Source organism: Rhinoraja longicauda, chromosome 2 (assembly GCF_053455715.1).
Source record: "Rhinoraja longicauda isolate Sanriku21f chromosome 2, sRhiLon1.1, whole genome shotgun sequence".
NCBI lineage: Eukaryota > Metazoa > Chordata > Chondrichthyes > Rajiformes > Arhynchobatidae > Rhinoraja > Rhinoraja longicauda.
The window spans coordinates 70,890,160-70,917,774 of NC_135954.1; the positions used below are offsets into that span (position 1 = coordinate 70,890,160).

General features: G+C 42.4%; 1 protein-coding gene across 4 annotated transcripts in view; it reads right to left on the reverse strand.

Moving 5' to 3' along the window:
* The window catches only part of LOC144605442 (RNA-binding motif, single-stranded-interacting protein 3), a 1,037,045-nt gene extending 1,017,070 nt beyond the window's left edge, over positions 1-19,975 (reverse strand). For all 4 annotated transcript variants that reach the window (XM_078420726.1, XM_078420737.1, XM_078420711.1 and 1 more), the window contains exons 1-2: positions 19,875-19,975; positions 19,160-19,393 (exon numbers count right to left, since the gene is read on the reverse strand). In XM_078420726.1, coding sequence (XP_078276852.1) covers positions 19,160-19,375 — 216 coding nt within the window. In that variant the 5' untranslated portion in view covers positions 19,376-19,393; positions 19,875-19,975. The remainder of the gene's footprint in view (positions 1-19,159; positions 19,394-19,874) is intronic.
* Between the last annotated feature and the right edge of the window lie 7,640 nt (positions 19,976-27,615).

The following is a 27,615-nucleotide window of genomic DNA, read 5'->3' on the forward strand; positions in this document are numbered from 1 at the left end:
GTGGACACATTGGTGAACATTCTCCAAAGTTCTATAGATACAGGATCAGTTCCTGTGGATTGGAGGGTAGCTAATGTTATCCCACTTTTTAAGAAAGGAAGGAGAGGAAAAACAGGGAATTATAGACCAGTTAGTCTGACATTGGTGGTGGGGAAGATGCTGGAGTCAATTATAAAAGATGAAATAGCGGAACATTTGGATAGCAGTAACAGGATCGTTCCGAGTCAGCATGGATTTACGAAGGGGAAATCATGCTTGACTAATCTTCTGGGATTTTTTGAGGATGTAACGAGGAAAATTGACAAGGGAGAGCCAATGGATGTAGTGTACCTGGACTTTCAGAAAGCCTTTGATAAGATTCCACATAGGAGATTAGTGGGCAAAATTAGAGCACATGGTGTTGGGGATAGAGTACTGACATGGACAGAAAATGAGTTAGCAGACAGGAAACAAAGAGTAGGGATTAACGGGTCCCTTGCAGAATGACTAGTGGGGTACCGCAAAGCTCGGTGCTGGAACCACAGCTATTTACAATATATATTAATGACTTAGATGAAAGGATTAAAAATAACTAGCAAATTTGCCGATTGCACAAAGCTAGGTGGCAGTGTGAACTGTGAGGAGGATGCTATGAGGATGCAGTGACTTGGACAGGTTGTGTGAGTGGGCAGATGCATGGCAGATGCAGTTTAATATGGATGAATGTGAGGTTATCCACTTTGGTGGCAAGAACAGGAAGGCAGATTATTATCTGAATGTTCTCAAGTTAGGAAAGGGGGAAGTACAACGAGATCTGGGTGTTCTTGTTCACCTGTCACTGATAGTATGCATGCAAGTACAGCAGGCAGTGAAAAAAGCTAATGGCATGTTGACCTTCATAACAAGAGGAGTTGAGCGTAGGAGCAAAGACGTCTTTCTGCAGTTGTACAGGGCCCTAGTGAGACCACACCTGGAGTATTGTGTGCAGTTTTGGAGTCCAAATTTGAGGAAGGACATTCTTGCTATTGAGGGAGAGCACCGTAGGTTCACGAGGTCAATTCCCGGGATGGCAGGATTGTCGTACGTTGAAAGACTGGAGCAACTGGGCTTGTATACATTGGAATTTAGAAGGATGAGAGGGGATCTTATTGAAACATATAAGATTATTAAGGGATTGGACATGCTAGAGGCAGGAAACATGTTCCCGATGTTGGGGGAGTCCAGAACCAGGGGCCACAGTTTAAGAATAAGGGGTAGGCCATTTAGAACAGAGATGAGGAAAAACATTTTCACTCAGACAGTTGTGAATCTGTGAGATTCGCTGCCTCAGAAGGCATTGGAGGCCAATTCTCTGGGTGCTTTCAAGAGAGAGTTAGATAGAGCTCTTAAAGTTAGCGGAGTCAAGGGATATGGGGAGAAGGTTAGAACGGGGTACTGATTGTGGATGATCAGCCATGATCACAATGAATGGCGGTGCTGGCTCGAAGGGCCAAATGGCCTACTCCTGCACCTATTGTCTATGTTATGATTACTGCTCTTAGGGGTTCCTTCACCTTAAGCTCCCTAATCAAGCCTGGTTCATTGTACAACACCAACTCCAGAATTGTCCTTTCCCTAGTAGGCTCGACCACAAGCTGCTCCAAGAAGCCATCTCGTAGGCACTCTTCAAATTTCTTCTTTTGGGATCCAGTAACAACTGGATTTTCCTATCTACCTGCTTATTGAAATCCCCTATGACCACTGTGACATTGCATTTCTTACATGCCAATTGTATCTCCTAATATAATTTATATCATACATGCTGGCTACATTTCGGAGGTCTATATTTAACTCCCAACAGGGTATTTTTACCCTCGAAGTTTCTTAGCTCTGCCCACACGGATTCTACATCGTCTGACCCTCTGCCATCTCCCACAGGGTCTACATCTTCTGATCCTATGTCATCACTTGCTAAAACAAGGGAAATCCGTTCTATTGAGGAAATGATTCTCATAGATCTTATAGAGGTGTATAAAATTATGAGAGGAATAGATCGGGTAGACGCACAGAGTATTTTGCCCAGAGTAAGTGAATCAAGAGCCAGTGGACATAGGTTTAAGGTAAAGGGGAAAAGGTTTAATAGCAATCGGAAGGGTAACTTTTTCACACAAAGGGTGGTGGGTATATGGAACGAGCAGACCCCGCAGTGCAAATCTTGCTTTCATATGTGGACAGCATGGATGCAAATAAAACTATGCTGGCACAATAAACATCACAGCTTGACAGGCTGAAACAATGCTTTCATCTTGTCGTCTGGAAGAATTTTACAACATAGCAGATTTCCAAATTTGCAGTGACCTTCTGCAGAATGTCACCATCAGGAGGGAATAATCATTCACCAAAGTCATATAATGACCAATGAAGAGAAAGAATACTGGCAAGAGAAAAGGAAAAAGGAAAGAAGGCAGCAACCCACATAAATACTTCCTGCCTTGGCTGTCCAAAGAACATATTTAAGTCTGTTACCATTTAAAGCAATTGTATTCTCATGAATTCCTTGCTTTACCTTTGCAAACACAAACCATTTGCATGATAAATGTACAAAAAAGAAAGCACCACAAAATAAAGATAACAAACCACATATGGGCTTTAAATGAGCCACACTCCCAGGTTGAACTGCACACAAAGGCTGACTCAGTTAATTAAACAGCACATGTTCAAATAATACACACTTATGGATAATTTTTACATTTACCAAGCCAATTTACCTACATACCTGTAAGTCTTTAGAGGGTGGGAGGAAACCGAAGATCTTGGAGAAAGCCCACACAGTCACGGGGAGAACGTACGAACTCCATACAGACAGCACGCGTGGTCGGGATCGAACCCCGGTCTCCGGCGCTGCAAGCCCTGTAAGGCAGCAACTCTACCACTGTGCCGCCCTCTGAGTTAGAAGGTTAACTCTATGTACCTCTGATTCGAAGGTTACTTGATCAAGACTCTTCAGATACTTGGTGGCATAAATCCAGCCAGTATTCTACAGAGGGATGGCAACTGTGTTGTAGGTCTCTCAAATAAAAGGTCTCTCCTCACTGGGTGTAAACGTCTGTGTGGTTATATTTTGAAAAACTGGAGTGGAATTATCTTTGGATTTTTTGGAAAATATATCTTCCTTCATCAAGGTATTTGCAATTTTTAATCAGTCATTTTCACATATTGGTGGGAGCTTGATCTGCACAGATTAGTTGCTGTGTTTTGTGCATGATGGCTGCAACTGATGGCAGCTATTGAAGAGTACTCTGTGCATTACAACAACAATTTCTCTTTAAGAGTACTGTCCCATTTGCATTGTGCTTTGAATAGTTTTGAAAATGATGTGTTTCTATAGAAAATGAAGTATTTATGGTTAAAAACAGATTAATTCCACCCTGCCTTTTGGATAATTGATTAATAGACGTGTATTGTGTATTTAAAATGAGATAAATAAGCATGAGCAAATGTCTCCAGATCACAGAGTAAAAATACAACTTAAGGATTCAAATATGCAAACATCATACTTATTTATTTTATTTCATGGATTTTATAAAATTTGGTTTATTGGTAATTTGAGAATGCAGTATCTGCCCTTCTGAATATTAAAGTTGTGCCATAGATATTTAATGCCAGGATTTTTCTGTCCACTTCTGAAGCAAATCCAGCATTTTGCTGTTAATGTGCTGTAATGTTATTACAAATTTAGTATCTTTTAGTCATTAATTTAATTACATGTAAAGGATAAGCAAATAAGGTCCCAAAATGATCCAAAATGAGAATCTCAAATGATACCCCTACTCATAATCAATCAATAGCTGTTTTCCCACATAAGCCTTTGTGGAACAGCACACAAAATCAGCAGTGATAATATTATCACTACAAGAAAATCATGCCACGGTTCATAATATGTTGTCAAGCTAGAAAGGCTACAGAGAAGATTTACAAGGATGTTGCCAGGGCTAGAGGGTCTGAGCTATAAAGAGAGGTTGAGTAGGCTGGGAGCGTAGGAGGATGAGGGGTGATCTTATTGAGATGTATAAAATCATGAGAGGAATAAATCGGGTAGATGCTCAGAGTCTCTTGCCCAGAATAGTGAATTGAAGACTAGAGGACAAAGGTTTAAGGTGAAGGGGAAAGATTTAATAGGAATCTGAGGGGTAACATTATCACACAAAGGGTGGTTGGTATACGGAACAAGCTGCCAGACAAGGTATGTGAGGCAAGGACTATCCCAACATTTCAGAAACAGTTAGACATGTACATGGATAGGACAGGTTTGGAGGGATATAGATCAAACGTAGGCAGGTGGGACTAGTGTAGCTGGGAGATATTGGCTGGTGTGGGCGTTGGGCTGAAGGACCTGTTTCCGCACTGTATCACTCTATATGTATAGAGTACCCTCCATAATGTTTGGGACAAAGACCCATCATTTATTTATTTGCCTCTGGACTCCACAATTTGAGATTTGTAATACAAAAAATCACATGTGGTCAAAGTGCACATTGTCAGATTTTATTCAAGGCCATTTTTATACATTTTGGTTTCACCATGTAGAAATTACAGCAGTCTTTATACATAGTCCCCCCATTTCAAAGCACCATAATGTTTGGGACACAGCAATGTAATGGAAATGAAAGTAGTCTTGTTTAGTATTTTGTTGCATATCCTTTGCATGCAATAACTGCTTGAAGTCTGCGATTCATGGACATCACCAGTTGCTGGGTGCCTTCTCTGGTGATGCTCTGCCAGGCCTGTATTGCAGCCATCTTTAGCTTATGCTTGTTTTGGGGGCTAGTCCCCTTCCGTTTTCTCTTCAGCATATAAAAGGCATGCTCAATTTGGTTCAGATCGGGTGATTGACTTGGCCACTCAAGAATTGATCCTTTTTTAGCTTTGAAAAACTCCTTTGTTGCTTTAGCAGTATGTTTGGGATCATTGTCTTGCGTTTTGAGGCATTTGTTTGAAATTGAGCAGATAGGATATGTCTATAAACATCAGAATTCATTATGCTACTACCATCAACAGTTGTATCATCAATGAAGGTATGTGAGCCAGTATCTTCAGCAGCCATACATGCCCAGGCCATAACGCCCCCACCACTATGTTTCACAGATGAGGTGGTATGCTTTGGATCTTGGGTAGTTCCTTCTCTCCTCCATACTTTGCTCTTGCCATCACTCTGATACAAGTTAATCGTCATCTCATCTGCCCACAAGACCTTTTTCCAGAACTATGGTTGCTCTTTTAAGTACTTCTTGGCAAGTTGCAACCTGGCCAGCCTATTTTTGCGGCTAACCAGTGGTTTGCATCTTGCAGTGTAGCCTCTGTATTTCTGTTCATGAAGCCTTCTGCGGACAGTGGTCATTGACAAATCCACACTTGACTCCTGAAGAGTGTTTCTGATCTGTTGGATCTGTCTGGGGATTTTTCTTTATTATAGAGAGAATTCTTCTGTCATCAGCTGTGGAGATCTTCCTTAGCCTGCCAGTCCCTTTGCGATTAGTAAGCTCACCAGTGCTCTCTTTCTTCTTAATGATGTTCCAAACAGTTGATTATGGTAAGCCTAAGGTTTGGCTGATGTCTCCAACAATTTTATTCTTGTTTCTCAGTCTCATAATGGCTTATTTGACTTTCATTGGCACAACTTTGACCCTCAAGTTGATAAACGGCAATAAAAGTTTACAATTGTCTATAAAAATCCCAAATCACGGATCAGAATTAATGGCTGCTGCTCAGACTTCTTCTACCTCAAAAGAGGAGTCAGGCAAGGAGATTGCCTGAGCCCGCTACTGTTTGCTGCAAGTATTGAACCGTTAGCAGAGTCAATAAGACAAAATAAAAACATTAAAGGAATAAAAGATGAAGGGGGCATAGAACACAAGACGTCATTATTTGCGGACAATTTATTAACATACATAGTGGAGCCCTCCACGTCTATACCAGCTCTACTAGATAACCTAAAAGAATATGGTGAAATATCAGGATATTTGACAAATGAAGCCAAATCAATAGCAATGATGCTCTCAGGAGATTGTCCAGTGGAACTTAAAGAAAAAGTCCATTTTAAATGGACCAAAAAAGGGTTTAGATACCTTGGTATAATTATCACTTCGAATACAGCACAGCTATTTGAAGCTAATTATGGGAAACTGATATCTGAGATAAAGGATGATTTGGCTGGATGGGAGATTTTGCCGTTGACTCTGGTGGGAAGAGTAGAAACAGTCAGAATGAATATATTGCCAAGACTGTTGTTTTTGTTCCAATCGTTGCCTATTATGATCTCGGGAGCTTTTCTAAAAAAACTGGATAAAATTATATCGAAATTCTTATGGCAAAGTAAAAAAGCAAGAATTAAATACAAGACGCTTCTTAGCAAAAAAGAAAAGGGAGGGTTGAACTTGCCTAATTTAAGAAATTATTATTGGGCAACGCAACTCAGAGCCTTAATCATGTGGACTACTAAAGAGAAAGATTCAATGTGGGTGGAGATGGAGCAAAACGCTTGTAAAAATTTGCCTTTAGAATCACTCCCATTTTTAAACGAGAAGGCCCGGAAGAGGCTCAGGATGGGCAACGAGTGGATTAGGGTAACAATGAAAGTCTGGTCAGCAGTAAGAAAGAAGCTGAAGCTGTCAAATTCTGTAAGCAGGGCTACTAGAATAGCAAAAAACCCAGACTTTGTACCATCTGCCATGGACTCAGGATTTGACAGATGGGCTGACAAAGGGCTAATATACATAGATCAAATGTTTCAGGGACAAACAATGAAAATATTCACACAACTTCAAAAAGAATTCAATTTACCTGCTCATGACTTTTACAAATTCTTACAGCTAAGAGATTACCTACAGAAACATCAGGAATGGGAGAGCATCTGCAAGACTCCATCTAAATTAGAGGAAGTGTTGTGGGGGTTCTCGGAAGACAAGTCAAAAAAAGGGATTATATCAAAAATTTATGAAGCACTACAACATGAATCCAATGAGAACAACTTACATATCAAAGAAAAATGGGAACTGGAAGCGAATATCATAATATCAGAAGAAGGGTGGGAGGAATCATTTAAAGAGGGACATAAACTAACTAAGAGCCCAACATGGAGGGAATTTGACTGGAAAGTTAAAATGCGTTACTTTTATACTCCATTCATTACATCGAAATATAGTAATACAACTGATTTATGTTGGAGGGAGTGTGGAGAAGTTGGGGACTCCACTCATATATTCTGGGATTGCCCAAAAATACAGGATTTCTGGAAGAATATTCAAAAGGAAATTAAACAGATTATGGGCATTAACTTCCCTCTGGAACCAGCACTTTACATTTTGGGTATAATTCCTGACAGTATGACAGATAAGAGTTCGAAACATTTATTGACAATCCTGCTGCTGATAGCAAAGAAGACGATAACAACTTCTTGGTTGAAACCACAGCCTCCAAGCATAATGCAATGGAGAGATAGGGTAAAAAATGTGTATATAATGGAAAAAATCACAGCAAGGTTACAGTTGACAACAGACATGTTTGATAAAAGATGGTCATTATTAATACAGGCAATGCCGGGACTCTAGTCTCTTCCGATTTTGGGAACTTAAAGTAAGGGTATTTACATTCAATATGCATCTCCTATGTTTGTTTAGTTTGTGTTTGTATGTATGTAAAAAAAAAATAATAATAAAAATAAAAAAGAAAGTAAAAAATAAAAAAAAAAGTTTACAAAGGTGATGGAAAGACTGGAGGAAAGATGAGGTGCTGAGAGCTCTCTTATACCTGCATTAAGGAGGCAATTAAACACACCTGAGCAATTGCAGTGAAGCCATGTGTCCCAAACTTTATTGTGCCCTGAAATGGGGGGACTATGTATAAACACAGCTGTAATTTCTATATGATGCAACTAAAATGTATAAAAATGGCCTTGAATAAAATCTGACAATGTGCACTTTAACCACATGTGATTTTTTTCTATTACAAATCTCAAATTGTGGAGTACAAAGGCAAATAAATAAATGATGGGTCTTTGTCCCGAACATTATGCAGGGCAGTGTATAAAATACATATTAAAAATGCTTAACGTAAGCAGAGGTAAAAATCCTTTACAATACTCAAGAATTGCAAGAATTCCTTCCTCCACATGACTATAATGTATTTTCTATTCCTTTTATTTCTATTTCCTTATATTAATTGTTATTTTTGCAAACATAAATCAAAATCTCAAGTTAAAATTCAAGTAAACAAAGCAGCAAGGGGATACTTTGCAATTCAATATTTTGAATTATGGTATTTAAGACAAAAAGCCATGCACTGTACAAGACTTAATCAGAAACTTGAATTGTCTGCATTTCCTGAAAAAAAAAAGATTTACAGGATGGATAATAAATAGAAAATAAGGTGACATAGTCATGGAAAAAGATTCATATAACCATGTGTCTGATTTCTTTTACCCTGGTGGAAATTGGGGAAATTGGTGGGCTTAGAAATCAAGATGCCTACCCAATATCATCAATAGGTAGCCTGACACAGTTCAAACTCCACCTTCAAGTTTGCTAACGACACCGCCGTTGTTGGACAAACTGCAGATGATGATGAGTCAGCATATAGGAGAGAGGTCGATCGACTGACCAAATGGTGTTAGAACAACAACCTTGCTCTCAACATCAATAAAACCAAGGAACTGATTGCAGACTTTGGAAGAGGAAAGACGAGGATCCACAAACTTGCCTTCATCGACAGGCCAGTGGTGGAGAGAGTCAAAAGCTTCAAATTCCTGAGCATGCATATCACTGAAGATTTGTCCTGGACCCAGCCCATTGATGCAATTGTAAAGAAAGCCCATCAATGCCTCTACTTCTTGAGAAGATTCAATGAATATGCTCTTGTAATTTCCACAGGTGTACAGTAGAGAGCATATTGACTGGTTGCATCACGGCCTGGTTCAGCAACTCGAAAGCCCAGGAATGAAGAAGATTGCAAAAAGTTGTGAACACTGCCCATTCATCATGAGTATTTACCTCCCCACCATCAAATGGATCCACAAAAGTTGCTGCCTCAAAAAGGCAGCCAGCATCATCAGAGACAAACACCACCCTGACCACACTCTCATTTCACTCTTGCCATTGGGAGGAAGGGGAGGGAAACTGTTATGCCCAGGTTCAGGTACTGCTTCTTCCCTGCAACCATTACGCTATTAAACACTACAACCTCCACATAGGCTCCAAACTACATAGACTTGGGGGTATTATTTTTGACTTTACACTATTATTGTTTGTTTGTTTTTTTATATATACACACGAAACTTTCTTTTGTTGATTATTGTGGGTTTTACAGAGTACTATCTTTACGTATCTATTGTGCTGCTGCAAGTAAGAATTTCATTGTTCTGTTTCAATGACAATAAAATGCTCTTGACTTGACAGGTCTGAACCGTTTTTTACTATCAGCTCTGCAAATATGAATGACGAACTCAACATTAAAGTTAATGGATAACTTGGCAGTTCCTTCTCTATAGAGCGAAGTTTAAACTCAGTAACAGCGAGGCTTTCAGGAATAATATTCAGGGGAAAAAATAATAGGCACTTGCAGAATGTAAATCATGCTTGACGATCCTCATTTGATTTTTTAATGAAATAATGGAGAAAACTAATCAAGGCAATGCAGTTGTTACTTCTAATAGAAAGTTTTTTTTACATGGCCCAATGGAAAATGGTAGTTACCAAAAGTGAGCCTCATGAAATAGAGGGAAATGACACCATAGGTAAAAATTGGCTCAAGATCACACAGAGGAGAGTCATAGTAAATGGCTGTTTTTCAAAGCTATGTGTCCTCAAAACCTTCTATTAGAAGTAACAACTGTATTGCCTTGATCAGTTTTCTCTGTTATTTCATTAAAAAATTGAATGAGGATAGTTACTTCTTCATTATATTTGTTACTACTTGCATTTGGATATATGGGATAAATTGTCAAAATTTGCACATGAAACCAAAACTGGAGTTGTGGTAAACAGCAATTAAGACAAAAGAAGATTGCAAAAGAATATAGATTAGCAGGGAGAGGCAAACAGAGAAGAAGCAATGAGGTTTAATACAGAGAATTGTAAAGTAAATCATTTTGACAGAACGAACAAGGAGAGATAACACATGCAAATTGTCGAGGTCTAAAAGTTGAGTGGGAATAGAGAGCTACCAGTAAACAGGTGTATTCATTTTTTACACAATATGTTGACAGTGAATAGTAAAACATACTGGATTCCTAACTTCTTAAATATAGACTGAGTAAATACTGGTTAGATTTTGTTCAACCTCTCAAAACCATTGTTCAGCCACAACTGGATGTTTATACTTTAAAGGACATGAAGGTCCGAGAGAGGAAGAACAAGAGATTTACTATAATAGAAGGTAGGCACAAAATACTGGAGTAACTCAGCGGGACAGGCAGCGTCTCTGGAGAAAAGGAATTGGTGATGTTTCGAGTTGAGACCCTTCTTCAGACTATAATAGATCCGGGGTTGCTGAGATTCAGCTACACGGTTAGATTGGAGATGTTTTGGACATTCTCTTTGGAGCAGAGAAGGTTGAGAAGAAATTGAGCATAGGTCATGATCATGAAATATTTATATGGGGTAAATAAGGGAAGTTGCTCCTATCGCAAAAGATTCAAGGAACAGAGGATTCAGAAGGGCCAAATGGCCTCCTCCTGCACCTATTGTCTATTGTTTCAACAAGATCCCCTCTCATCCTTCTAAATTCCAGTGTATATAAGCCTAGTCGCTCCAGTCTTTCAACATATGACAGTCCCGCCATTCCGAGAATTAACCTAATAAACCTACGCTGCACGCCCTCAATAGCAAGAATATCCTTCCTCAAATTTGGAGACCAAAACTGCACACAGTAGTCCAGGTGCGGTCTCACTAGGGCCCTGTACAACTGCAGAAGGACCTCTTTGCTCCTATACTCAACTCCTCTTGTTATGAAGGCCAACATTCCATTGGCTTTCTTCATTGCCTGCGGTACCTGCTGTGATGTCTTGAGAGGTCGGGAGCTTTTCTCTTGAAGGTTGGGAGGTGTGGGTGCCGGAAATGAAGACAGAAAAGTTCTTGTTTCCAAACTTAAATTCCATATATTTAGTCTTTTCCAAAAACAGGTAAACTTAATTGTTTGCAGACAGATACACAAAACCAAAACAGGTAGTTAAATCAAAACTGTAGCTTGCTGCCTTCTTACAAAATATGACTCAAACACTGCTTTGCTCCCGTCGTTGTCTCTCTCTTTAAATACACTGCTTCCCTTCCCTTTTAGGTCTCTCACTGAGGCAATCAGCTCATCTGGTTCAGCTGGGCAGCAATCAGTGTCAGCAGCAATCAGTATCAGCAGCAATCAGTGTTAGCAGCAATCAGTGTCAGCAGGGCAGGCATCCTCAAAGAATTAGAAGATTAGTCAAGCATGATTTCTGAAGTTGCTTCTGATCTATGAGAAGGAACATTGAGATCTATTTATCTCTATCTTGCCTCTCACACACAAACACACATTCATATATATATATATATATATATAAGTTAAATTTGTGCAGTGTGTGTTTGAGCAATACAAGAGAAACTGCACAAAAGAGGGGGCTGAGGAGGAAGGATGGAAATGGGCAGAAATAGTAAGAAATAATAAAATCAGAGAAATTAAGCAGCGGAAAACATTCAAAAATAAAAATAACAAAAACATGTGAGTTGATAGACGAGATATTTTCTGCATTTTAATGGTATCATCACACATACTGTTCCTCCACAACACTGATTAAACTGCGAGAGGCCATAGCGAACGGCTTCGTAAATCCATGCTGACAGAACAACCCTGTTAGTGCTATACAAATGTTCTGCAATTTCGTCTTTTATAATTGACTCCAGCATCTTCCCCACCACTGATGTCAGACTAACTGGTCTATAATTTCCCATTTTCTCTCTCCCTCCTTTCTTAAAAAGTACCCTCCAATCCACAGGAACTGATCCTGAATCTGTAGAACATTGGAAAATGTTCACCAATGTGTCCACAATTTCTAGAGCCACCTCCATAAGTATCCTGAGATGCAGACCATCAGCCCCTGGGGATTTATCAGTCTTCAGTCCCATCAGTCTACCCAAAACCATTTCCTGCCTAATGTGAATTTCCTTCAGTTCCTCCATCACCCTAGGATCTCTGGCCACTAGAACATCTGGGAGATCGTTTGTATCTTCCTTAGTGAAGACAGATCCAAAGTACCGGTTCAACTCGTCTGCCATTTCCTTGATCCCCATAATAAATTTCCCTGCTTCTGTCTTCAAGGGACCCACATTTGCCTTGACTATTTTTTTCCTCTTTACATACCTAAAAAAGCTTTTACTATCCTCCTTTATATTATTGGCTAGCTTACCCTCATACCTCATCTTTTCTCCCCGTTTTGCCTTTTTAGTTATCTTCTGTTGCTCTTTAAAAGAGTCCCACTCTTCTTTGCTATGTTATACTTCTTCTCTTTTATTTTTATGCTGTCCTTGACTTCCCTTGTCAGCCACGGGTGCCTCTTACTCCCCTTAGAATCTTTCCTCCTCTTTGGGATAAATTGATCCTGCAACTTCTGCATTATTCCCAGGAATACCTGCCATTGCTGTTCCACCGCCTTCCCTGCTAGGGCCTCCTTCCAGTGAAATCTGGCCAGCTCCTGCCTCATGCCTCTGTGATCCCCTTTGCTATACTGTAATACTGATACTTCCGATTTTCCCTTCTCCCTCTCAATTTGTGGAGTAAAACTTATCATATTATGATCACTGCCTCCTAATGGCTCTTTTACCTTGAGTCCCCTTATCAGATCAGGTTCATTACACAACACTAAATCCAGAATTGCCTTCTCCCTGTTAAGCTCCAGTACGAGCTGTTCTAAGAATCCATCTCGGAGGCACTCCACAAACTCTCTTTCCTGGGGTCCATTACCAACCTGATTTTCCCAATCTACCTGCATGTTGAAATCTCCCATAACCACCGTAGCATTACATTTGCGACATGCCAGTTTTAGCTCTTGATTCAACTTGCACCCTATGTCGAGGCTATTGTTTGGGGGCCTGTAGATAACTCCCATTAGGGTCTTTTTACCCTTACAATTCCTCATTTCTATCCATACTGATTCTACATCTCGAGATTCTATGTCACCCCTTGCAAGGGAGTGAATATCATTCCTTACCAACAGAGCGACCCCACCCCCTCTGCCCACCTGTCTGTCTTTTCTATACGTTGTGTAACCCTGAATATTCAGTTCCCAGCCCTGGTCCTCTTGTAGCCATGTCTGTGTAATTCCCACAACATCATACTTGCCAATGTCTAACTGAGCCTCAAGCTCATCAACTTTATTTTTTATACTTCACGCATTTAAATACAACACTTTAACTTCGGTATTCACCTCCCCTCTCACACTGGTCACAATTGGCCCTGACCTTACTCTCTTATCCCATCTAGAACTTCCCTTCCCATTTATTCGAGAGTCCTTTGCAATTTCTCCTGTATTCGCTTCCCCTTTAACTCCATCTTCATATTCCCAATTTGTCAACCCCTCCCCCCCCACTACTTAGTTTAAACCCACACATGTAGCACTAGTAAACCTGCCTGCCAGAATGTTGGTCCCCCTGCTGTTAAAGTGTAACCCGTCCCTTTTGTACAGGTCACCAATACCCCAGAAGAGATCCCAGTGGTCGAGAAATCTAAATCCCTGCTCCTTGCACCAGCCCCTCAGCCATACATTCATATCCCCGATCTCTCTGTTCCTGCCCTCACCAGCACGAGGTACAGGCAGCAGTCCAGAGATAACCACCCTCGACGTCCTACTTCTCAGTCTTCTTCTTAACTCTCTAAACTCACATTGCAGTATCTCCTTCCTCTTCCTCCCGACGTCGTTCGTGCCCATGTGCACAACTACTTCCGGTTGATCGCCTTCCCTCGCTAGGATGTTCTGAAGCCGGTCCGTGATATCTTGAACCCTGGCACCAGGGAGGCAACAAACCATCCTCATGTCCCGCCTGCCGCCACAGAATCTACTGTCCGTACCTCGGACAATGGAGTCACCCACTACTATCTTGCACTTCATCTGATTAAGTCAACAGCATTGCTGCCATCATTACCACCCCTTTGCACAAACAAGGGAACACAACAAATTAAGGCATGAGAGTTTAATGTTAAATTAGTTATTAATTAATCAGTGAGATTTTATTTATCTTTCTGCAGAGGCAATTCATGATTATTTTTTGCACTTTATTGCAGACTGCAGTGTATATACAGGGCATAAAATATAATAGAAATGGAACTTACCACCATTAAAGGATAAAATAAATAATAATGGAACAATGGTTCCAGTGAAATTCCATGTGAAAAATTGCCACCTTCTTATGTCATTAGAATATTTGTTTACTGAAGTTTAATTACGAGAAGAATTATAAAGTGGAAAGATCACCGATTGATTTTGTGTGTTAGAAATAATATGCTGCTCTTTATTACAACAGTAACTATTGTTGAATAGTATCTTATTGGATTGATGTACATTTATTCGTCGGCAGGAGATACAAAAGCCTCAAGTAGCGCACGACCAAGTTCAGGAAATCGACATTTTTATAACTATCAGGTTTTTGTACAAACCTGCACAAGCCTAATCCCACCTTGGCAATGCAACACAATGGGCCATCTCTCACACTACCATGGACATCTTTTCTAATTGTCACAAAGTGCTAGAGTAACTCAGCGGGTCTGGTAGCATCTCTGGAGAACATGGATATTCAATGTTTTGGGTGGGACCTTTTTCCAGACTGGAAAATAGCCCTGAACTGTCTGAAGAAGGGTCTATAACCGAAACATCACCCATTCCTTCTCTCCAGAGATACTGCCTGTCCCGCTGAGTTACTCCGGCTTTTTGTGTCTATCCTGAACTGAAACCTTGCTTATCCATGTTCGCCACCCTGCTGAGCTATTCCAACACTCCATCTTTTTTTGTAAACCAGCATCGGCAGTTCGTTGTGTCTACATTTTTCTAATTATGCTTGTGCAATAAAAGATATTTTGCAAGTCATTTGTCTTCTTAGTCTTGCAGAATGTATGCATAATTTATGTATAATTTATGTTTATGTGTTGTCCGAGTCAATGTGCCTGTAAAGCTCCTGCTGATTTTCATTATGCCTGCACCTCACCATACTTCTGCAATGACAAAAGACTCAACATGACGAGTTTCTTAACTGAAAAATCCTACATTGACTAATATACCCTCTGCCCATGTTAGAAATCTAATTATTAACTAGTTTTATGCACAATGCATCACAATGAGAGCAAAATGTGCCTGAAAGTAAGAAATCAAACTACATCTTTTTTCGCAGATGTTTTTTTTCATTCTCCTGAAACATTGATTCTTAGAAGGGCAGGCATGTTGAAACAGCAAAAGAAGATATTTTTTTATGGCATTCTGCACATGCAATGTACACGCATAAACTAAAAAGGAAAAGTCATGTGCACATGAAACATGAATATATAATAAGATTAAAAATAGAATCACGATGCTGTAAACACATCTGACTACAATTTTAAAAGTTTAACCATGTAGCTCATTCAAAGAACTCACATTAAATTTATTTTACAAAATATTATTAATTGTTTATCAGGGCTGTCAACCAAATAGCATTAATGTGCAAAAATTGATGAGCTTTTTTAAAAACAGTTTAATCACACACCACAAAATGAAACAGCTTTAAAAAAGTAAATGAAATTTTCACCATGTGTCTCTATAACACCTCATATTAGGTATCTACACATGCAAGAAATCCAGTTGCAGTTTCCATACGCAATGACAACACTCAGCTTCATTTCCTCACTATTCATTGCCACACCATTTTTGTATATTTGTTTGTCCCGGATTGTTTCAACTGCCTATCTGACATCCAAAATTAGATTTGTAGAAATTTCCTGCTACTAAATATTGTTCTCCAGCACAATATTAATCTCCTCTCTAACAACTCAAACTCCCATATTGACAATTTACTATGACTGGTTTTCACAATCTCAGCATAGCAACCAAGAATGTTACCTCAAACACTTCTGACCATTCATTACCAGACCTGTATAGGTCTAACACCATAATACCACAGCCAAGAAAACACACCGTGCCTCGTTCCTCTGAAAGTGAAGGTAATTTGGAATGTCTCCAATGACTCTTACCAATTTCTACAGATGCACCATAGAAGGCATCCTATTCAAATGCATCGCAGCTTGGTATTGCGGAGAGTCGTGAACACAGCCTAGTCCATCATATAAGCCTTTCATCAACTCCATCTATACTATGCATGTCTTGTGAAAGTAGCCAACATAATCAAGGATCACTGGTTATTCTCTTGTCTCCCCTTCCCCATTGATCAAAAGATACAAAAGCTTGAAACACATACTGCCAGATTCAAGAACAGCTTCTTCTCCGCTGTCATCAGATTTCTGAAAATATCTCTCATATGCTGATGTATCCCTGATCTTCCAATCTACCTCTTTGTAGCCCTTGCACTTGTTTTATCTGCACTTTCTCTGTAGCAATAATGCGACACTCTGTACTGTATATTTTCTTTTTTCCACAATCTGATGTACTCCTGTTTGATATGACTTGCTTGGATAGCACTCAAAACAAAGCTTGTCACTGTATGTTGGTGCACAAGATAATAATAAATCAATTCCTGGCCTGCTCCACCATTCATCAAGATCATGCTGATCTCTCTGTGCCCCTACCCCTTTGCATATTAATCCAGTAATCTTTCACCTCCTTGCTTATCAGTTATCTGTCTACATTTGCCATAAAAAGTTCCAATTAGTTTTTGCCATAAAAAGTTCCAAAGAGTATTGTGTGTAGTTTTGGTCTCCTAATTTGAGGAAGGACATTCTTGCTATTGAGGGAATGCAGCATAGGTTCACGAGGTTAATTTCCGGGATGACGGGACTGTCTTATGATGAAAGAATGGAGCGACTGGGCTCGTATTCACTGGAATTTAGAAGGATGAGAGGGGATCTTATAGAAACATATAAAATTATTAAGGGATTAGACACACTAGATGCAGACCCAGGGGCCACAGTTTACGAATATGGGGTCGGCCATTTAGAACTGTGATGAGGAAAAACTTTTTCACACAGAGTTGTGAATTTGTAGAATTCCCTGCCTCAGAAGGCAGTGGAGGCACTGGATGCATTCAAAATAAAGTTAGAGAGAGCTCTTAGGGCTAGCGGAATCAAGGGGTATGGGGAGAAAGCAGGAATGGGGTACTGCTTGTCGTTGATCACCCATGATCACATTGAATGGCGGTGTTAGCTCGAAGGGCCGAATCACCTACTCCTGCACCTATTACCTATCTATTACTATAACAAGATAACGGCAGATGCTGGTACAAATCGAAGGTATTTATTCACAAAATGCTGGAGTAACTCAGCAGGTCAGGCAGCATCTCGGGAGAGAAGGAATGGGTGATGTTTCAGGTCGAGACCCTTCTTCAGACTGATGTCAGGGGGGCGGGACAAAGGAAGGATATAGGTGGAGACAGGAAGATAGAGGGAGATCTGGGAAGGAGGAGGGGACGGGAGGGACAGAGGAACTATCTAAAGTTGGAGAAGTCGATGTTCATACCACTGGGCTGCAAACTGCCCAGGCGAAATATGAGGTGCTGTTCCTCCAATTTCCGGTGGGCCTCACTATGGCACTGGAGGAGGCCCATGACAGAAAGGTCAGTCTGGGAATGGGAGGGGGAGTTGAAGTGTTCGGCCACCGGGAGATCAGTTTGGTTAATGCGGACCGAGCGCAGGTGTTCCGCGAAGCGATCGCCGAGCCGATGTAAATAAGTTGACATCTAGAGCAGCGGATGCAATAGATGAGGTTGGAGGAGGTGCAGGTGAACCTTTGTCTCACCTGGAAAGACTGTTTGGGGTCTTTGGATGGAGTTGAGGGGGGAGGTAAAAGGACAGGTGTTGCATCTCGTGCGGTTGCAGGGGAAAGTACCCGGGGTTGGGGTGGTTTGGGTAGGAAGGGACGAGTGGACCAGGGAGTTACGGAGGGAACGATCTCTGCGGAATGCAGAGAGGGGAGGGGATGGGAAGATATGGCCAGTGGTGGGGTCCCGTTGTAGGAGACGGAAATGTTGGTGGATGATTTGTTGGATCCGCTGGCTGGTTGGGTGGAAGGTGAGAACGAGGGGGATTCTGTCCTTGTTGCGAGTGGGGGGAGGGGGCGCAAGAGCGGAGCTGCTCTATGGACCTATGTATTACTCATGGTCTTCAGAGAAAACAAAAATCTTCAGATTGTCCTCAGTGAGCAGCCCTTATTTTAAAAAAGTGACCTCCAGTCCCAGAATCTCCCACAAAAGAAAACACAGATCTACATACATCATGTCAAATTACCTCACATTCTTCTAAACTTCAGCAAATACAAGCTTAGCCTGGATATCTGTTTATTATAAGGAATGGATAATATGTGACAGGTAGATACATTTTGGTTTAATAATTCACAACCAAAGTATAAACTCCTGAGCTTATCCTTTGTGGTTTAGACTTAATGGAAACAAAACATGGTTTTGAAAAATTGCACAAAGATTCTTCCAGTGAAATAAGTAAAACTTTAGATATTGGATGGATAAAGCCAAATCATTAATAAATGGAACAAACATGCCACATCGGTCAAAAACCTGTTTGAGTAGTATTCTTGAACAAGCCACTGATGTTTATGTATGAGCCCATTCATTCTGTTTTACTGTAAGCCCTGATTTATTTTGACAAACCAACGCCAATTGGTACAATTACAGAGAGGCATGGCATATCAGTCTTAGCTTTTGACTAATTATTGTCAGCAATATCTCTGGATTTGTATATTCCATAATTATTTATTTTTAAATCACTACCTTAAAACAATAGCTATGATACCATTGTCATTATGCCCACCTTGCAGTGCATAGCAAGGCATTGTGACATTCTTCATAATTTCCCACTTCCTGTTGATCATTCACAATTACCACAACAATTAATGTCTGCAACAGCCAGTAAAATGCTTGTTCCACAGGGTTTACGTACAAATATGTGGTATTCCTTATTTAGAAAAAGACAACATATTAAAACAAATATTTTCTGCAAAATGAATAAAAAGTAAGAACATTTAAGGTGTTCTTACCTTCTTGTCTTCCCGGTCATTTGCTTGCCTCTTTTCCTGATTGTGGCTGTCACTGACAGTTGCACTCTCCTCTTGCTGCCCATCCTGCTGTTGCTGTTGCTGTTGCTGCTGTTGCTGCTGCTGCTGCTGACAGCCACTGCCTCCAGACCCCTGAGCGTGGGGGATGGGCTCGTGGTTCCCGTTCTCCCGACACTGAGAAACTCCGTTTACATACATCTCGGTCTTCCAAATTCACTACATTGCACAAGATTTAAAACAACAACATCAGATTATCACAACGCCAGCTTGCATTTCAACCAGGGTCGAGTCAATGCGAGCTGATCGCCCGAGAACCGTAGAACGAGGCACAAATCGCAGACTTTTGAATTTGTCCTTGTGCAATGGCCTTCAGTCGCCCTAAAGAAACAGCAAACGCTAACTAAGCAGATAAACTCGGCATTTAGTGGGCAGGGCTAATTTACTTGACCGTCGTGTGTGGGGGATAGCTTCCACCACAGCTCTGGACCCATCCCAAAGTTACAAAAGAAGGGGGGCGGGTGGGGGGGTGTGAAATATAATTCCCAGTATTATTGCAGTCTGTCTGGTGGTGTGTTAGGGTTTAACAACCGCTCGGAATTAAATGACAACCAAAAGTCGAAGCCCCTTCCGAGGGAATGGCGAAATAAAAAAGACCCACGCGACCCCGAAAGGCGGATGTAAGAAATGAGTTCCCAACCTGCGAGATGCGGTGCATTACTCGGCGAGCCGGGGTCCGCTGGTGCTCATCTCTCCTCTCCTCTGTGTGACCGTGGCTCTGGCACTCGTACTCCGCCCGCCCGCCCGCACCACGCCGCGCCACGCAGCCCCTGCTCAACGAGAGCCGGAGTCTAGAGAATGAATGGCAGGGGGAAACATTCAGGGATAAAAATCTAAAATATCTCCCCTCCACTCCAGTCTCCGAAAGCCTGCTCTTTGCAGTTTCTCAAATAAAAAAAGGGCCACACACACATTATTATTATTATTATTATTATTATTATCGACCTTTTGAAAAAAATAAAACTCTTTTGAATGAGCTCGAGTAAAATCGCATCAACTTCAAAAAATATTATCCAGAGACGTAATATCTGCATCTGCTTCATTACCAATGTATTAATATACAAGCCTTGTCGATTTCACTGCATAAATATGTATTTATGGAAAATAGTTAGCAAATTGAAATACTGGTGTGTAAATTGCACTTTTAACCATCAAATGAAATTTATTGAAATGTGAAGTGTCTCCAGACGTTAATAAAATAATTTCAGCAACAATTAATGCAAAAGAGGGAAGATTTTTCAAAATAACAGATAGCTATGCAGAAAATAATAGTGGCTGTATCTCAATGTGGTTGGAGATCATGAGTCTGAAGAAGGGTCTCGGCCGGAAACGTCACCCATTCCTTCTTTCCAGAGATGCTGCCTGTCCCGCTGAGTTACTCCAGCTTTTTGTGTCTCTCATTTGTTTAAACCGGCATCTGCAGTTCCTTCTCACACATGTCATTGCATCTTCTTTGGATACTCTTTTTCTTTATCATTATTGTATACAATAAATGCTTGTTTTAACGGACCCCTTTATAATGGATTTTGGATAAAATGGACAGACCTGTCAATGCCAGCCCTGGCTCACACTATTTCTCCAGCTGCTTAAATCCCCGGCTTCCGACCCCACCCCCGGTTTACACCGTGCACCACGAGCTCTTCTTCATTCACCGCACCATCTGGTTGCAGCTGCTACTGTGGCTCACGTTGTAGCCCCTTCAGTGGACAACACTTTCTTCAGGTCGCCGCCACGGACAGGACATGCTCAGTCACTGTGGGGCTCCCTCCTCTCCCACCGACGGCTGCTTCTTCCTGTCGGCTCGTCGTAATGTCCACTCCCCGCTCAACCGCCGCCACCTGATATTTGACTCTGCATTAAAATTTGACAAGCAAGTCAACGCTGTGGTAAAAGCCAGCTTCTTCCAACTTCGTACCATAGCTAAAATCAAACCTTTCCTCCAATTCGACGACACAGAAAAAATCATTCACGCTTTCATTTCCTCCCGCCTAGACTACTGCAACTCCCTATACACTGGGATCAGCCAATCTTCCCTGTCCCGCCTGCAACTGGTCCAAAACGCCGCAGCGAGACTCCTGACGGGTACCCGTAAAAGGGACCACATCACGCCGATTCTGGCCTCTCTCCACTGGCTCCCTGTACGGTACAGAATCAACTTCAAGCTCCTCCTATTCACATATAAAGCCCTAAATGGACATTCCCCCCCCTACATCAAAAATCTTCTAACCCACCTCTCTAACTCCAGGTCCCTCAGGTCGGCCGACTTGGGGCTACTCACTATCCCGCGGTCTAGGCTTAAGCTCAGGGGTGACCGCGCTTTTGCGGTTGCAGCTCCTAGACTGTGGAACAGCATCCCTCTCCCCATCAGAACTGCCCCCTCCATCGACTCCTTTAAGTCCAGGCTCAAAACCTATTTCTACTCCCTAGCGTTTGAGGCTCATTGAGGAGGCGCTGTGAACTGTTTGCGTGCTACTGTATGTTTCATTTTTTTCCTTAGTACCTAATCAGATGTACAGCACTTTGGTCAACGTGGGTTGTTTTTAAATGTGCTATACAAATAAAATTGACTTGACTTGACTTGACCTCCTCCTTCTCCCGTCACTCTGTCCACTCGGCCTCTCCCCTCCACTCCTTTCCCCACCGTCTCCTCCACCCTCTCACCTGGAATCGCCGACATACTCCATCTTGGAAGCGGCAGCAGATGAGAAGGGAGGGAGCCCTATGGTGACCGAGTGTGTCTTTTCATTGACAGTGGCCTGATTGTGTAGCCACGAGTGGCATCGCCAGGTCCATCCACTTTATCCAAAATCAGTTATAAAGGGGTCCGTTAAGTTGAAGGTTTACTGTGTATAATAATTATGAAGAGAAACAGGATCCAAAGGTGCAGTGACAATAGACAATAGACAATAGACAATAGACAATAGACAATAGACAATAGACAATAGGTGCAGGAGTAGGCCATTCAGCCCTTCGAGCCAGCACCGCCATTCAATGCGATCATGGCTGATCACTCTCAATCAGTACCCCGTTCCTGCCTTCTCCCCATACCCCCTCACTCCGCTAACCTTAAGAGCTCTATCCAGCTCTCTCTTGAAAGCATCCAACGAACTGGCCTCCACTGCCTTCTGAGGCAGAGAATTCCACACCTTCACCACACTCTGACTGAAAAAGTTCTTCCTCATCTCCGTTCTAAATGGCCTACCCCTTATTCTTAAACTGTGGCCCCTTGTTCTGGACTCCCCCAACATTGGGAACATGTTTCCTGCCTCTAATGTGTCCAATCCCCTAATTATCTTATATGTTTCAATAAGATCCCCCCTCATCCTTCTAAATTCCAGTGTATACATGCCTAATTGCTCCAGCCTTTCAACATACGACAGTCCCGCCATTCCGGGAATTAACCTAGTGAACCTACGCTGCACACCCTCAATAGCAAGAATATCCTTCCTCAAATTTGGAGACCAATTACTCCAGCTGCGGTCTCACCAGGGCCCGGTACAACTGTAGAAGGACCTCTTTGCTCCTATACTCAACTCCTCTTGTTATGAAGGCCAACATTCCATTGGCTTTCTTCACTGCCTGCTGTACCTGCATGCTTCCTTTCAGTGACTGATGCACTAGGACACCCAGATCTCGTTGAACATCCCCTCTTCCTAACTTGACACCATTCAGATAATAATCTGCCTTTCTATTCTTACTTCCAAAGTGAATAACCTCACACTTATCTACATTAAACTGCATCTGCCATGTATCCGCCCACTCACACAACTTGTCCAAGTCACCCTGCAGCCTTATTGCATCTTCCTCACAATTCACACTACCCCCCAGACATGATCTACAACTTTGAATAATGAAGAAAGCGCTGTTGCCAAGGGCTACAATGTGAGCCACAACAGCAGCCGCATCACCAGACCATGGGTGGGTGAAGAAGGGTTCGCTGGTGCAGACCAGTGGCATCGACGCCTAGTTTTAAGGTGAAACAATACAAAGTGCTGGAGTAACCCAGCAGGCTAAATCAGTCGGAAGAAGGCTCCTGACGTCACCGATCCATGTTCTCCAGCAATGCTACTTGATCCGCTGAGTTACTATGATTAACCATCATTTGCAGTTCTTTGTTTCAAGTACAACAATGACAATACCTTACTCAGTCATAATGGACAAATCTCAATAAAGGTTACTAATCCCTCCCCCCCCCCCCCCCGCTCCCCTCCCCCCCCCCCACGGTAAGATATAATGATCATTTACTGTAGTTAGGTCATCTGCTGAGAGATTAGAAAATGCTGATGTTCAAAGGGAATTGAGTGTTCTTGTGAACGAGTCACCAAAAGCTAACAGGCCATGCAACACTAAATAAAAGTTTTTTTCTAAAACTGCAGATTGGGGAAATCTAAAATAAAAAGAGAAAATACTATAAAGAATGGCATTTTGGAAAGTGTACACTTTACATTTTAGCTTTGGAACCATTCAGCGGGCAGAAAAGATATCATAGAAATATAGAAAATAGGTGCAGGAGGAGGCCATTTGGCCCTTTGAGCCAGCACCGCCATTCAATGTAATCATGGGTAATCATCCACAATCAGTAACCTATACCTGCCTTCTCCCCATACCCCTTGATCCCGCTAGATCCGAGAGCTCTATCTAACTCTCTTTTAAATGCATCCAGTGAATTGGCTTCTACTGCCTTCTGTGGCAGAGAATTCCACCAATTCACAACTCTCTGAGTGAAAAAGTTTTTTCTCATCTCAGTTTAAATGGCCTCCCCTTTATTGGGGACTGTGGCCCCTGGTTCTGGGCTTCCCCCAACATTGGGAACATTTTTCCTGCATTTAGCTTGTCCAGTCCTTTTATAATTTTATACGTTTCTATAAGATCCCCTCTCATCCTTCCAAATTCCAGTGAATACAAGCCCAGTCTTTCCAATCTTTCCTCGTATGACAATCCCGCCATCCCGGGGATTAACCTTGCGAACCTACGCCGCACTGCCTCAATAGCAAGGATGTCCTTCCTCAAATTAAGAGACCAAAACTGCACACAATACTCCTGATGTGGTCTCACCAGGGCCCTGTACAACTGCAGATGGACTTCTTTACTCCTATACTCAAATCCTCATGCCATTAGCTTTCTTCACTGCCTGCTGTACCTGCATGTTTACTTTCAGTATATATCCTGGGGTTCTGTTAAAGGGTCATAGACCTGCAAAATTGTCTGAGGTGGAAATTCAGCTATGGTCTTATTGAATGCCAGAACATGCTTAATCGGCCAAATTGTTCATTCCAGCACCTATTTGTCGTGATCACTTGTGCCAATGCTTAGAGAGAATTGACAAATATATTGGGGTAATAGTAACTCTAGATCAGGAGGTATGTTGTCATGTTTGCTTTTAATTGGATTGTAGATGAGCAAGACAACAGTTTTGAGATTAGCAAGTGTATCTTACACAGAGGGCTGTAGGGGAAATTGCTCCCTGATAGGCTGCAAAGAAATGGGCCTCACTTAAGAACAGGTCTAACAGATGCTGATATAAAGTCAGGTGATTGCAGACATTGACAATCTCCTAGAAGATGAGCAGGGTGTCTACACATCACCAGTGGTTGAGAAAGTCATCTCTATGCTCAATATTTTCACCTGGTTCTTTTCAGTGCTGTTGCAGAGAAGTAGAGGATATTTTATCTACTGCACATAGTGGGTAATAGAAGGAGTTATTTATAATAATAATAATAATAAGCATTTATTTTATATAGCGCCTTATCGGGTGCTCAAAGCGCTTTACAAAAACAATCAACATAAAAACAAACAGACAAACTATCCTAACGGAAAAGCGGCGAATAAACAACGCCAGCGTCCTCTCACGTCAAGGTCCGGCAGTAGACAATAAAAAGCACTGGACACACAGATACAGTTTTTACACAAACAGCCATCACAGTGATTGCTCTAGGCACACCCTCACTGTGATGGAAGGCAAAGAAAAGTCTTATCTCCTCCTCATTCTTCTCCCGTGGTGCCACGAGGTGATCAAGGCTCCCAACTTTTTGAAGCCCCCACCGGGCGATGGAACGTCCCAGGGCCGAGCCGAGCAGGCCGATGAAAGTCCTGAGCCCCCACTGGGCGATGGAAAGTCCCAGGGCCGAGCCGAGCAGGCCGATGAAAGTCCTGAGCCCCCACCGGGCGATGGAAAGTGCCGCGGCCGGGCCACGCAGGGCGATGAAGGGCCTGCGAGCGGGTCGATCGTACCTCGCGCTTCGGGGCGGTCGAAGCTGCTACGGCTGGAGCTCCCAAAAACCGGTCGCCAGCCAGGGACCTGCGAACTCCCGATGTTGCGGTCTGCAGGGCCCACGGCCGAAGCCTCCGAGATGGTAAGTCCAGGCCCTGCGACCGGAGTCTTCAAGGTCGATCCCAGCTGGAGGCCGCCGACTCCACGATGTTAGGCCGTAGCGCGAACGGAGATACGACACGGTAAAGGTCGCATCTCCGTTGAGGAAGAGATTAGAAAAAAGGTTTCCCCCAACCCCCCCACCACCCCCCCACATACACAGAGTTAAAAATAGAACAAAACATACATTAAACGATGACAATAGACAAAAAAACAAAAAAAAGACAGAGAGACTGCCGGTGAGCCGCAGCTGCAGAACACAGCCACGCCCCTGGGCAGGTAGCTTCATCTACATACAGTACATTGAAGAAACACCACAAATTGCTGGAGTAACTCAGCAGGTCGGGCAGCATCTCTGGAGAACATGTACAGGTAATATTTTAGACACATCGATTTATTCACAAAATGCTGGAGTAACTCAGCAGGTCAGGCAGCATCTCTGGAGAGAAGGAATGGGTGACGTTTCGGGTCGAGACCCTTCTTCAGACTGACAATAGGTGCAGGAGGAGGCCATTCGGCCCTTCGAGCCAGCACCGCCATTCAATGTGATCATGGCTGATCATTCTCAATCAGTACCCCGTTTCTGCCTTCTCCCCATACCCCCTGACTCCGCTATCCTTAAGAGCTCTATTTAGCTCTCTCTTGAACGCATTCAGAGAATTGGCCTCCACTGCCTTCTGAGGCAGAGAATTCCACTTTGGGTCGGGACCTTCTTCAGACCAATTATTATAGACAATAGACAATAGACAATAGGTGCAGGAGTAGGCCATTCAGCCCTTCGAGCCAGCACCGCCATTCAATGCGATCATGGCTGATCACTCTCAATCAGTACCCCGTTCCTGCCTTCTCCCCATACCCCCTCACTCCGCTATCCTTAAGAGCTCTATCCAGCTCTCTCTTTAAAGCATCCAACGAACTGGCCTCCACTGCCTTCTGAGGCAGAGAATTCCACACCTTCACCACTCTCTGACTGAAAAAGTTCTTCCTCATCTCCGTTCTAAATGGCCTACCCCTTATTCTTAAACTGTGGCCCCTTGTTCTGGACTCCCCCAACATTGGGAACATGTTTCCTGCCTCTAATGTGTCCAATCCCCTAATTATCTTATATGTTTCAATAAGATCCCCCCTCATCCTTCTAAATTCCAGTGTATACAAGCCCAATCGCTCCAGCCTTTCAACATACGACAGTCCCGCCATTCCGGGAATTAACTTAGTGAACCTACGCTGCACGCCCTCAATAGCAAGAATATCCTTCCTCAAATTTGGAGACCAAAACTGCACACAGTACTCCAGGTGCTGTCTCACCAGGGCCCGGTACAACTGTAGAAGGACCTCTTTGCTCCTATACTCAACTCCTCTTGTTACGAAGGCCAACATTCCATTGGCTTTCTTCACTGCCTGCTGTACCTGCATGCTTCCTTTCATTGACTGATGCACTAGGACACCCAGATCTCGTTGAACTCCCCCTCCTCCTAACTTGACACCATTCAGATAATAATCTGCCTTTCTATTCTTACTTCCAAAGTGAATAACCTCACACTTATCTACATTAAACTGCATCTGCCATGTATCCGCCCACTCACACAACCTGTCCAAGTCACCCTGCAGCCTTATTGCATCTTCCTCACAATTCACACTACCCCCCAGTTTAGTATCATCTGCAAATTTGCTAATGGTACTTTTAATCCCTTCGTCTAAGTCATTAATGTATATCGTAAATAGCTGGGGTCCCAGCACCGAACCTTGCGGTACCCCACTGGTCACTGCCTGCCATTCCGAAAGGGACCCATTTATCCCCACTCTTTGCTTTCTGTCTGTCAACCAATTTTCTATCCATGTCAGTACCCTACCCCCAATACCATGTGCCCTAATTTTGCCCACTAATCTCCTATGTGGGACCTTGTCGAAGGCTTTCTGAAAGTCGAGGTACACCACATCCACTGACTCTCCCCTGTCAATTTTCCTAGTTACATCCTCAAAAAATTCCAGTAGATTTGTCAAGCATGATTTC